A 12,500-nucleotide genomic window follows, 5' to 3' on the forward strand; every position below is an offset into this window, starting at 1 on the left:
AGCCTAGTTATGTCATTAATTATTAAGTGGTGATTTATGCATTGCTAAAATAAAAACGGTTGCACAATGTAGATAAGTTACAACATAACTCTAAGTAATAACTCAATAGTTACATGTACCCTTAGGGTAGTGTAAATCATAAAATGTCACAGAATTATACTCACAGCTGTTTTTCTGCCAAACAACATAATTTTTTCATGTCATTTTGCAAGACAGTAATCTGACGTCTAATTTGTTGATATAGTTCAATATCGATCCAGCTTACTACGTTGTGCTACGATGCTAATGTTCATGGTAACTATGACGATATAACTCTTATCCTTGACTGTTGATTGGCCACTTGACTTTACGTACAAACTAGTTATGCCCGAAGTAATCGTGTTGCCACCAATCTTAGTAGCTGATTTAGTTACAAAATTAATAGTTTACACTCTAAATTAGTTTAAAGGCTAATTTACAGTTATACATAGCCGGTGCAACCCAGTGCAGGTTCCTCTGGTTCCTCCCAGTGTTCCTAATTTGCAAGAATCCACCACATGAACCTGAAAGAGAACAACTAGTCAGAGCCAAGAAGTAGTTGATTGTTGAGCCTCATTCCCAGGTTGTCAAATACCAACGCTGTGGGACCTTTGAATGAGGGGTTTTAAAGAATAGTCAGAGAAATGTGCATGTATCTTACCCTTAAAGGGGTCCTCCAGTGATTTAGTGTTGCACTCATATAAAGTTTGGAGACTCATGTGAGACACATAAAAAAGAATGGTCAAAATAAAAGCAGCGGAGGCCGAGACGACCTGACTTTCAGTCTCTACAGATGGGTTTCCAGTTCACAAACAACCAAGGATGCGCACGCAGCAGGGGGGTAGAAAACCCATTACCAAAATGTCATGATAGCTTTCAATGGACATTTTCAGTATTTAGAAAAAAAAGCTAATTGCTTAAAACTAGTAAAAAATACTTTTTAAAGGTGAATTCCATTTTTTACCTCACTAGTTTTTGACAGATTTGTCAGCTTACTACTATAAAATAAAACAAGGACAAACTGCAACTAACAAAACGCTAACACAGACTATATAAATATATATAAAAAAAATATATATAAAGAGAAATGTTTGCTTTATTCAATAAACAGCCATAAACATGCAGCAGACCTTTTTTCCTCAGCAAGTTCTGTGCAAAACTATCCACCACGTTCCAGCACTTTGCACCATATAAGAGCTCTGACCATATAGCTGCAGCTAATGGCTAATTGTGCACATTGAAGGAGGTACTTGAGCTAAAGAACAAATTCCTCCCATGATACTTTTGCTATTCATGCAGTTTAAGGCACAAAACTTAACATGTTCATCCCCTTATGATCTCTCAGTAACTGTTTTGTACCCCAACGTGTGTGCATCTCAATGATGACTCGCCATTTTTCTTTTTACCCTCTGTGTCTCCTTTACCTCTTTCCAAAAGTTTCTAATGCAGACTTACTGTTAAAAAAGTCCCAAGCCCAAGCTGAGATGATCCTGACATAGTATTTGAATTGCTTGGTTTAATTAATCTGTTATTAATCTAATAAATCTATAAAACCTAATTTTAGCACCATCGTCTGTCTAGATTGACCCAGCACATGGCACAGAACAAAGAACAGTATGCTCCCACACAATGGTTTTAATTATTAGAGGGTCAATTTGTCAAAATTTCAGTGGGAGTTTTAATTTCAGTTTTATGTAGACTAGTACAAGTAGGAGAAGCTACTGGTTCTTTAAGTATACTACTGTACTTTTATTGATATTCTTACTGTTCCTCAATAGAGACTATAAATACACTGGATAAATAAACAATGCTATAGAACTATGTTATGGACATTTGAATAATTTCAAGTTTGAAATCGAATTTCTGATAAATTAGCAACAAAGCTGAATATTTCCATCAGTTAGATATGATGTATGACGCTACAATAACCATGAGCCTCAGCTGCATTGTGACTATAAATCTGTACTCAAGTACTGTTATATTACTGAAATATGAATCAACTACAAGTAAAACTACTAGTGTTAAAAAATACTTAAAGGTCCAGTGTGTAACATTTAGGAGGATCTATTGACAGAAATGTAATATAATATTCACATGTGTTTTCATTAGTGTGTAATCACATGAATAAAGGAATTATTGTGTTTTTGTTTCCTCAGAATGAGCCGTTTTTATCTACAGACAACACAGGTCGCCTTCTGTGGAGTCCAGCCAGCCCGTTCTCATTCCCAGGTCGTCAGATACAGATGTTAAATCTTACACACTGGTCCTTTAAAGCAAGGAATAAGGAACTTTCATTGGTTTAATGCCTTATCAATCGCAGGCATTCAATCTAAAGGGGAGATCCATGGAGAAAATCTACTTTCAACAAAGCACATTTCTATGATAGTTAGTCCCTAAATTATTCCCAACTCTTGCGCTGTTCTCACTTCTCCAAAGCTGTGCCTGCTGCGGTGTTTATTTTTTTTCATGGATTTTCATTGGCCCACAGTGTGTTTTCCTGGCAGACGGCGAAACTATTGCTGCAGATTGCTGCCGGTCACAAAGTCCCACGCCGCAGCGCGATCTGTCTGAACAGCCCAATGGGTTAACATGAACCTCCTGTGTGTCCCTGGTGATTGGCTACAAAAAATGAAGATGAAAGGTTTGGATGTAATTCAAATTGTACTCACATAGCAAATCATGATTCAAAAGTAGCAAAGTCGATTACAGAGTGTAATGAAGAGTAAAATAGTAACACACTCACACACACACACAGTAATAGTGAAAAAGTACCCTAAAAAATGACTTAATTACAGTAACATGAACAGTTGTAATTAGTTACTTCCACGCAAGTGTAAACCTCATGATGTCACCCATTGGTTTGTGGAGTACCATTTTAAAGCCTGAAGTGTGGCATTATGGTCGTTGCCATGTTGGTCTTTTGGAGCCAGCGGCAGAGACGTAGTTGCGACTATAGCTGCGCTCATGGTGTTTAATTTTGTCTCGTCCGTAGCAGGAAACAATGGCAGCCTGCTGGGTCGCCACAGAATGTATAATTAAAAATGGACTTAGTCTCTGTGACGTCACCCATGGGTTTCTGAAGAGCTGTTGTGAAGCTCAAAGTAGGGTGACCAGGTGTCCCTGAGACAACACAGCATTTTTATCCCTTGTCCCACATCCCACATATTGAGACAACGTCCCACATTTTGATTGAATTTAGTTATCAAAAGTTAAATCAGTGGCAGTAAAGAAAGCAGGGAAGGCTGTCATCACAGGGCTGTGTTTGATGTCAATCAAACTGCACGCACGACACAAGTGCAGGTAAACCTGTCACCGTCTTTGTTACGCTATGCCCAACATGGAAAATTAAGCGTCACCACAAAGTCACAAACTATGCAGATTGAGGCAGAATATGATGAAACCTACTGAGAAAATGAAGCTAAAACGCAGACTGGGAAACTACTTATAAGTGTGAGAAGCCGGTGGAAGGAACTATTGCAGACTATTGCAGAAGACCACATGAACTGTGAGGTGGAGCGGAAAAATCTAAAGGTGTCAATAGAAATCAATAAATTGTTTTATGTGCAAATCTTCAGACAAAGACATGTGTAGCACAAAAGTGTAGCTATAACAGATCATTATATGTAGCGCTTGCCTGTTCACACACATTCTCAAATTACAGATAAACAACACACTAAATTCTGTTTAGGCAATACAGTACCAGAATCTTGATTTATATTTAATCAGCGCTGCACAGGACTGACTCACTCAGAATGACATATCAATCACAAGGTAGCCACACCCTAAAGCATACCCTGCTTTATCATCTATTTGACTCTAAATGGGACCATAACTTACAAAATGAACATCATGCTTTATGGAAGAAGACTGGAAACTAGCTGAAACTGTTTAATGAGTTAATAATAATGTATGGTATCGATTACATAGAATGCAGGTTTTAGACACTTCTGCATTGGGTTCACTTCACAGACACTTATTATCTATACTTCCACCCCTGCTCAGCTGCCATTGATTTGGAGACGAGGCCAAACAGAGCTTTAGCATTTTCCAAAAGGCAACATATTTGCTTAATTCATCCAAAATTGACCCAGAATCATAAATGACCTGATATGACCTTTCTTCACTTGCTGTTAGCTATCAAAGTCAACAGAGTTTTAAATTTAGGGGTGTTTTTTTTCAGAAATGTTTCCTCAGGTGTTTTTGTACCCTGGGTACCTTTGACTTCTGTAAGGAATATTTACACAGTTGCTCATCTTTTCTGCTGATGATTCATGAGAGTTTCATGTCCATCCAAGATTTGGAAGTGCTCCAGTAGTCACCTACTATTGTCTGCACAAAATTCTGGAAAACTGGATACCTGAAATAACCCCTCCTGTTTTGATAGTTTGAGAGGACCACCAGTGAAATATAATTTTTCACTGGGGGGGGGGTTCAAAAGGTTTTGGTGGAGAGCCAGATTTGGCTCATGGACTGGTATTTGCTGCTTTCTAGCCTACAGCATTATTTTTATGTTTCAAAATGAGACAGTTCACATTAACATGAATGTTCCTGACTGGACAAAGGCATTTGCTGGACTGGACTTCTGATTTACCATCTGGACAAACATGGCAGCAGTTCTCCAGATTTCTATCCACCAGAATTATTCTATCTGGTCTATGGGACAAGGAATAGGTGACACATTTGCATAGTCATGCATCATTTTATGTTTAAAATGACCAGTTTTAATAGCTGTTGGTGGCATTTGGGAGTTTGGGAAAATGGCAGATTGCATTTTATATATCGGACTACACTAAGCTGATTGTGAAGTGGTTGTTTTAAGACCTAATAATGCTCCAGATCTAATAGAAAAATGTACCTGCAAAATGTTTGATTGTATAAGGCAACTTGCAACACGCCTCAGGTGCAAAATTAAGTTTGTATGGAGTGCAGACTGAAATGTGTCTGTGTAGCATTAAGTATTGAAACTATCAAATGTTCTAAGTTGAAATTTTTGGTCAGATTCTTGTTCACTTGTTTTATTTATTAATCTATTATTTATCTATTCTGACCAAAAACACAACTTTTGTAAGTTTTGTCTGTTTTTAATCAAGTGTCATCTAGAAATCACCAAACACTGATGATTAAAAGGAGTTTGTATGCCTCAACCTACATTACTGAAAATAGCATCATATGCCAAAACTTTTGAGATGCCGCAGTCTCAATACTACTTTAAACTTTGTTTCTTAAAACCTCTTCCTACACATGTGCCTGTTAACATAGCATTAGCGTTAATCTTTAATCTCTAATCTCTAATCTTGTCATTTTAATCATATACCAAAATGTTGCTCCACTCTGATTATGTGACATCTATTACACCTCTGTCTGTCCCGGGAGAGGGATCCCTCCTCTCTGAGTTTGTTCGAGTCGAGGGTCTGAGATGCTACAAATTCTAAAAGGTTAATGCTTCACACACATCTTCAATCCAGCAGCACATACAATCTATACAATCACCACAATTTCAAGGTGGGCATCCAAGATTACTGTCAAAAATTCAGTATCCGACCAAATGTGAAAAATGGTCACAATCTCCCCTTCTGTTCCTGAGTTATGTTGTTGAAAAAATGGCCAGAAAAAAGTGTTTTTGCCGATCACGATGATGAAATTAACCTTTGAAATGTCATTACTTCATCATTTTATTCTATTAGACATTTGGCTTCATTAAGATTCTTGAGTTATGGACAAAAACATTTTTTGTGAGGTCACAGTGACATTGACCTTTGACCTTTGACCAGTCCAAGTGCATATTTGTGCCACATTGGAAGAAATTCCCTCATGAGAATGGACAGACGGACAACCCGAAAACATTTTTCCAATTACTAGAACAAAATTTGTTTCCGAAACCCCAATAATCTAAAAAATATCCTGTTGGTCCATTATCCTAAATACAAAAGTCCACTGCTCCAAAGTCAGCTTTAAATATCTCAAACCATGTCAGTCGTATTTTTGTCTGAATTAAATAAAACACATCAAATAAAAACATCTTTCTCTGTAGTATTTCTGTTGCTAGTTAGCTTTTAGTGGGATACATTTCAGGAACGTGATATCTTACGAATGCCTTGAGGGAATTTCTTTAAATTGCATAATGCATAAATATCCACTTGGACTCAAGGATAAACTGATAAGAATTTGTTGGTCAGAGGTCAAAGGCCAAGGTCACTGTAACACATTATTTGGCCATAATTCAAGAATCCATTCAGTAACTATAACAAAATGTCACACAAATGTCTAATAGGATAAAATTAGAATCGGCTTTATTGCCAAGTACATTTTTACACGTACAAGGAATTTGCCTTGGTGCATAAAAAAATAAAGTATATATAAACATATATAAATAAATAAAGATAAAGATAAAGAATGATGAAGTGTTTACATTTTATATCTAAAAGGTCAAAGGTCAACTTCACGGTGACATCATAATATTCTGCAAAACCACTTTTCTGGCCATTATTTAACACCATAACTCAGGAACGGAGGGGAGAGACTGTAACCATATTTTACATTTAGTGGGATGTGGGGTATGGCAGTGGACCTTGAGACGATCCACCCAGCCTGATCAGGATGGACCAGCCCACCGGGGTCAGTGCTGTGGTTTTCCCAGGAGGAGAGGGAAGAGAGCAGGGAAAGGAGCCATGCTGGCCCAGTTTGGGTCTGGACAAAATGGGACTCAGGCTCGCCAAACAACGAGAAATAGAAACATGTTATCATCACCATGTTGTTGCTGCTGTTTACATTCCCCCAGATGCATATTTAAAAGAAAAAATTCACTGGTAGTATATGTGTATATATATATATATATATATATATATATATATATAACTGTCTATATCTATAATGTATTTTTTGTTTCTGTGTGTAGCATGAAAGGACTGCAAACTTTAATTTTGTTGTACAACCTTGTGTTGTATAATGATAAATATATTTCTTTGAATTTCTGACACTAATCTTGGGTGCCGACCTTGAAACTGGTGACTGTATAGATTCTATAGGATGTGTGTGAAGCGTTTTACAATTTGTAACTTCTTGAAGCATTGTCAGCTGTCATGGCTACAACATTGTGTTCCATTGCTTTATTGGTAAAGCATGTGAACACATACAAGGAATTTGACTCTGTTTTTTGTTTCTCTCAATTAACTTACACAGTAATAGACATACAACAGAACAATAACAACACAGCTTAACAAAGTCAAGTCAAATCAATTTTATTTATATATCCCAAATCAAAAAATTTGCCTCAAGGGGCTTCACAATCTGTACAGCAAACGACATCCTCTATCCTTAAACCCTCAGTTCGGATGAGGAACAACTCCTGTTAATGGTCAAAAATGAACCAACCTCAGGAAGAGCAACAGAGGAGGGATCCCTCTCCCAGGACGGGAGGTGTCTCAGATAGACCAACATTATGTTTTACAGTCAAGAAGACAAAATCAGTCTACAGAAACTCACAAGAGTAGAGCTCAAGCACGTCATCCACACCGGTAAAAAAGAACAAACACACAGACGGAGAAAGAGTCAAAGACAACATGCACAAAAGGAGAGAGAGAGAGAGAGAGAGAGAGAGACGGAAGAGGAGAGGCTGAATCTCCTGGAGAACAAAGATCCAAACATTTAGAATGAACATGGATTTAAACTGCAACCTGATGGTCGGCGGAGGCGGTAATTCTAGTTAACTATGGTTTCCGTTTCATACAACAATCTAATAAAGCAATCATTAAAGCAATGTGAAAAGCTTGATAACTAGGATCAACAACACCCTAAGGGCCCCGGGACAAATAATATACCAATATATCAAGTATTGCTGTTTGGGCTTTAGATTTTAGAGTAATTTGTTATTTTCTCAAGCGGTTTTTCAGTTTGAGTTAACAAGAAGCAAATATTCAGACATCATAATTCTGAGCCTCTTCTGGTGTCTGAAGCCTTTTGTCAGGTTATGATTTTGTGTGATGGAGCACATGAACATGTTGCTCTGTGTGTGTAAGGCTGTGCACTTGTTACACATTGTTTTATCTGAGTTAAATTATAAGTATTTAAGAACACAGTAGAAAAAAAATAGATATTGTGTCATGATATATAGTTTCATTAAAATGTATGCTTCCCCCCTCAGTTCCAGAGGTATCATATGATTTACTTAGTGTTGTGCAGAAGAGAATTTCTTTTATATCATAATGTGGATTTCCTTCTAAATTTTATCCTTACAACTTTGTCCAGAAATCAAATCAAAAAAATCATTGCAACATAAAATGTGTGTAAATTAGAGGTAAAGGAAATAGCTAATCAGTGTTACTGTAATCTGCTTTCCCCTGCATGCCATTAGCATTTCATTAGCTAACCTCTGGAACACAATGTAATGTATGCCAAATGTAATGTCCAGCATACGTCTTATTCTTCCCTTTTTAAACCCAATATGTGTTTTACACACATTCACAGTTAATTAAGCAGCTTTTTTTTAAAAATCCTCACCAATTACCTTGTGAGATGTGTTGCATGAAAAACAATTTCATATTAACGGTGAAGATCTGACCTGTGTTTCAGTCCTATATCAGACACTAATTCATATGTTCCCACTAGACAAAAGGCGCTTAATCAGAACCGCCAATATCAATACTAAAATGGTTTTCAATAAGGTGTGGACGGATACTAAAGACAATATGGTGATACTTTGTGTTTTCCAAAGTCAGATGTATCTTGATTTTTTAAAGCTTAACTCATCACTTTATGTCCCCACAGAGTGCAGGCTGCAGTGGTTGGTGGTTTCTCAAATGTTAACACAGCGATGCATTGTTATGAAGAGAGGTACACACAATTCTAATAAGGTCTGTGGATAATAATCCATAATACATTACACATCTCATTTGCAAGTCACTATAAACCTTTGCAATGTGTTAACAGACTTTTTACACTCACCAACTCAACTGTTAAACGCATCTTGAAATATTTTTTTCGAATACATTTGAGGTATTTTAACAGGTGGCGAAGCTCTAAGAAAAGTTTCTCTCAGCATAGGTTACAGTTATCCATTGTCACTAATGCATTTACAATTGTTTTGAGCTAATACTACTACAGGCTATTTCAGGTCATATTAATCACATTATGATTCTAGCAGAAATGTAATTTTAATGCATCCTAGTGTTAATTGGCAGATCTGTGCAAGAGCAGTTTGTCATAGTCAGATTAGTCATAGTCATATCTAATTTGCATATGTGTATTGTCTCACTCAATTAGGTTTTTATTAAGTAATATAGTGTTGAGAAGGAGCAACAGAAGACGCAGTGAACAGAGTATATCAATTATTCATGTACTGATATCCATAAATAACACAATTTGTGGACATGGGCAGGGTTAACCTGTTGATAAAATAAGGTGTGCCTATGTGTGTGTGCAAACAGTGCTAGACAATGTTTTCCCAACATACTTCTAATTCTGTTCGACAAACTTGACCTAAATGTTTTCTTCTTTCGCCGCTACTTTATTTTCATCATGTATTCTCTCAGTTAGCGAGCTAATCACTCTTCTTAGAAACGGTCTACTCTTTTTTTTTTTTTCCATCTTTGCTTGGTGGTCGCGTCCATTCCTCTGCGGGGGGTTCCCAACATCAAATTATGTACTAAAAGTGACACAGCTTCATGTTTACAGGACATTTACAGATATCGTTTGAAATTGTCCAGCTCCCGTCCGACTTTGTGTCTCAGATAAGGCAAGATATCCTCATTACGTGCTGTTTTTGTCGCCCGCCGTGCGCCGCGCACCCCTCCGCTCCGCCGCGGTGGGAGCGGCTGGAATAACCTTGGTGTGAGCCAGTCGAGCGGCTGGAGAGAAGAGCGAGAGAGGCTGAACGGTGCAGCGGCGGAAGATCAGCGATCGCTGGCGTGAACATGGCGGAGACCGTACGCTCGCTCTTCGACTACCGGGAGACACACAGCCTGGACAGCGACGGAGAAGGCATCAAACCGGCGCCGCCACTGCGGGGGTGAGGAGTCATTTTAGGAGTGTTTTAACAATGACATGTACAATAGTGAAAAACTGTTTCATGACAGTGTTTTCCTCCCCAATGACAGCGAGACTCGGGTGGGTGTGTGCGCGCATGTATCTGTGTTTTTGATGGAACTAAAGTTGTAAACACACATTATTTGTCAAGTTTGTCAGCGAGCACTGCTCAAATTGAAAGAAATTATGCGACAAAGTCGCTTGTTTGTCTCATTGCTAGCTTGTTGTTTTTTTTTACGTTAATTCCACCTTACAAAGCAGCTCCAAAGAGGTGTGTGCGCGCGTGCGCGAGTTTGTATGTGCGCGCGCATGTGTGTGTGCGTGACACTGAATTCACCCATTGAATATGTTGTTTTTTGAGTGACAGGGTACAGCAAATGTCACAAATACACACTATTTCGACAACAAAACATGTCATGTACCTTGAATTTGTTACTTTTTTAAAGGTAAATCCCAAAAGCTGGAGTTCAATAACAATTTGTTTTGTCTTAAACTGTAAATAACAAAAGTTTTCAGGAACATAACTTATAATGCAACTGTTCAATTTCACAAAGTTATAGAAATGTTGGACTAAATATACTGTCAGAGCTTCCCTCTGTGTGTGTGTGTGTGTGTCTCTCTGTCTCTGTAAGTGCGCGCTCGCGCCTGTGTGTAGTGTGTGCGCGCATGTGTGTGTGGTTGTGTGAAAGTGGGAGAGAAAGGCACACACACAGGGAGGGGGAGAGAGCGTGAGAGAGAAAGGAGCAGCTCTGTGTGTGTGTGTGTGTGTGTGTGTGTGTGTGTGTGAGTGAGAGAGAGAGGGAGGGGGAGTGGTGTGTGTGTGGAGAGGGTGGGGGGGGTGGTGTGTATGTGTGAGTGTGTCTGCATATGTGTGTGTGTGTGTGTGTGCTAGAGCAGCAGAGGAAGGAGGAGGGAGTGTGTGTGTGTGTGTGTGAGGGATGGGAGGGGGAGAGAGTGTGTGCGTGACAGAGACAGACACTGTGAGTGTGTGTGTGAGAGAGAGATGGGGAGAGGGAGGGGGAGCACAGTGTGTAAGGAGTGTGTGACAAAGAGAGCAGGAGTGTGTGTGTGTGTGTGTGTGTGTGTGTGTGTGTGTGTGTGTGTGTGTGTGTTGAGTGAGTGAGTGAGTGAGTGAGTGAGTGTGTGTGTGGTTCTCTGAGTTTGTGTGTGGTTGAGAGAATGAGTAAGTGTGTGTGTGTTGGGAAGACAGGGTGTGTTTGAGAGAAGGGAAAATGTGTTTTTAAATGTGTTTTTCAGAGTGTGTGTGTTTGCACGCATGCATGCCTGTTATTGTGTTTCTTAGTGTGTGTGTGTGTGTGTGTGTGTGTGTGTGTGTGTTAGAGAGAGAGGGAAAGAGAAAAAGAGAAACTAATATTGTGTGTGTGTGTCTGTGGAAAAAGAGTGGGGAATAAAGGTGTGTTTACTGTGTGGCAGGAGAGAGAGAAAGGATCGTGAGAGACTGTGAAGGACATGTGTGTGTGTGTGTGTGTGTGTGTGTGTGTGTGTGTGTGTGTGTGTGAGAAGGAGCATATAAAAAGTGTTTGTGTGTAATTGTGTGTGTGTGTGTGTGTGTGTGTGTGTGTGAGAGAGAGAGAGAGACAGAGATAGAGGGGAAGTGTGTTAGAGGCACAGGGAAGGGGAGGGGAGAGTGTGTTTGCGCATATGTGTGTGTTAGGAGAGTGGGGGAGGGAATGTGTTTGTTTGTGTGTGTGTGTGTGTGTGTGTGTGTGTGTGTGTGTATGTGTGTGTATCAGGGAGAGAGTGAGAGGGATGGGAGGTGTGTGCCTGTGTGTCATGAAACACTGTGTTTATGTGTAACCTAGTGGTGTGTGTAGCTTCCAGTGTGTTAAGTGGAGATAATAATCAAATGCATGATTGGTAAAGAGAGTGAGAGAGTGCAATGTTTTGGATTGTGTTAATTGTGTGTGTATGTGTGTATGTATGTATGTATGTATGTATGTATGTATTTGTGCGTGTGTGTGTGTGTGCGTGTGTGTGTTGCCTGAAAAGTGGAAGACTAAGAAATTAATTTTGGGGGTTGTGGGAGATGGTACTGTAGAAACAATGCAGAAAGTGGCAAAAGAAAGGGTGTGTGTCTGTCTTTAAGAAACTGCGTGTGTGTGTGTGTGTGTGTGTGTGTGTGTGTGTGTGTGTGTGTCTCACCGAGAAGAGAGAGCAACAGAAGATGGAGGGTGTGTGTTGCACAGAGATAGAGAGCACAGAGTGAGTGAGTGTGTATATGTGTTTAAGAGAGAGAGAGAGGGGAAAATAGAAGGGAGTGTGTGTGACAGAGGGTGAGGATGTGTGTGTGTGTGTGTGTGTGTGTGTGTGTGTGTGTGTGTCTGTCTCTGTGTGTGCATTCACTTGCGTGTGCAAGCTTTTGAAACAGAAGGGGAGGGTGAGTGTGTGAGTCTTGGAAACTGAAAAAGAAGGCTTGGTAGCTAGTGCATATGCTGTGTGTG

General features: G+C 39.3%; 1 protein-coding gene across 3 annotated transcripts in view; it reads left to right on the forward strand.

The window, feature by feature from the left end:
- The first annotated feature begins 9,852 nt into the window (after positions 1-9,852).
- si:dkey-117m1.4 (serine/arginine repetitive matrix protein 1) overlaps positions 9,853-12,500 on the forward strand; it is a 19,181-nt gene continuing 16,533 nt past the window's right edge. For all 3 annotated transcript variants that reach the window (XM_051384701.1, XM_051384703.1, XM_051384702.1), the window contains exon 1: positions 9,853-10,021. In XM_051384701.1, the coding sequence (XP_051240661.1) occupies positions 9,927-10,021 (95 nt within the window). In that variant the 5' untranslated portion in view covers positions 9,853-9,926. The remainder of the gene's footprint in view (positions 10,022-12,500) is intronic.

This window comes from Dicentrarchus labrax, unplaced genomic scaffold, assembly GCF_905237075.1.
Source record: "Dicentrarchus labrax unplaced genomic scaffold, dlabrax2021, whole genome shotgun sequence".
Lineage (NCBI taxonomy): Eukaryota > Metazoa > Chordata > Actinopteri > Moronidae > Dicentrarchus > Dicentrarchus labrax.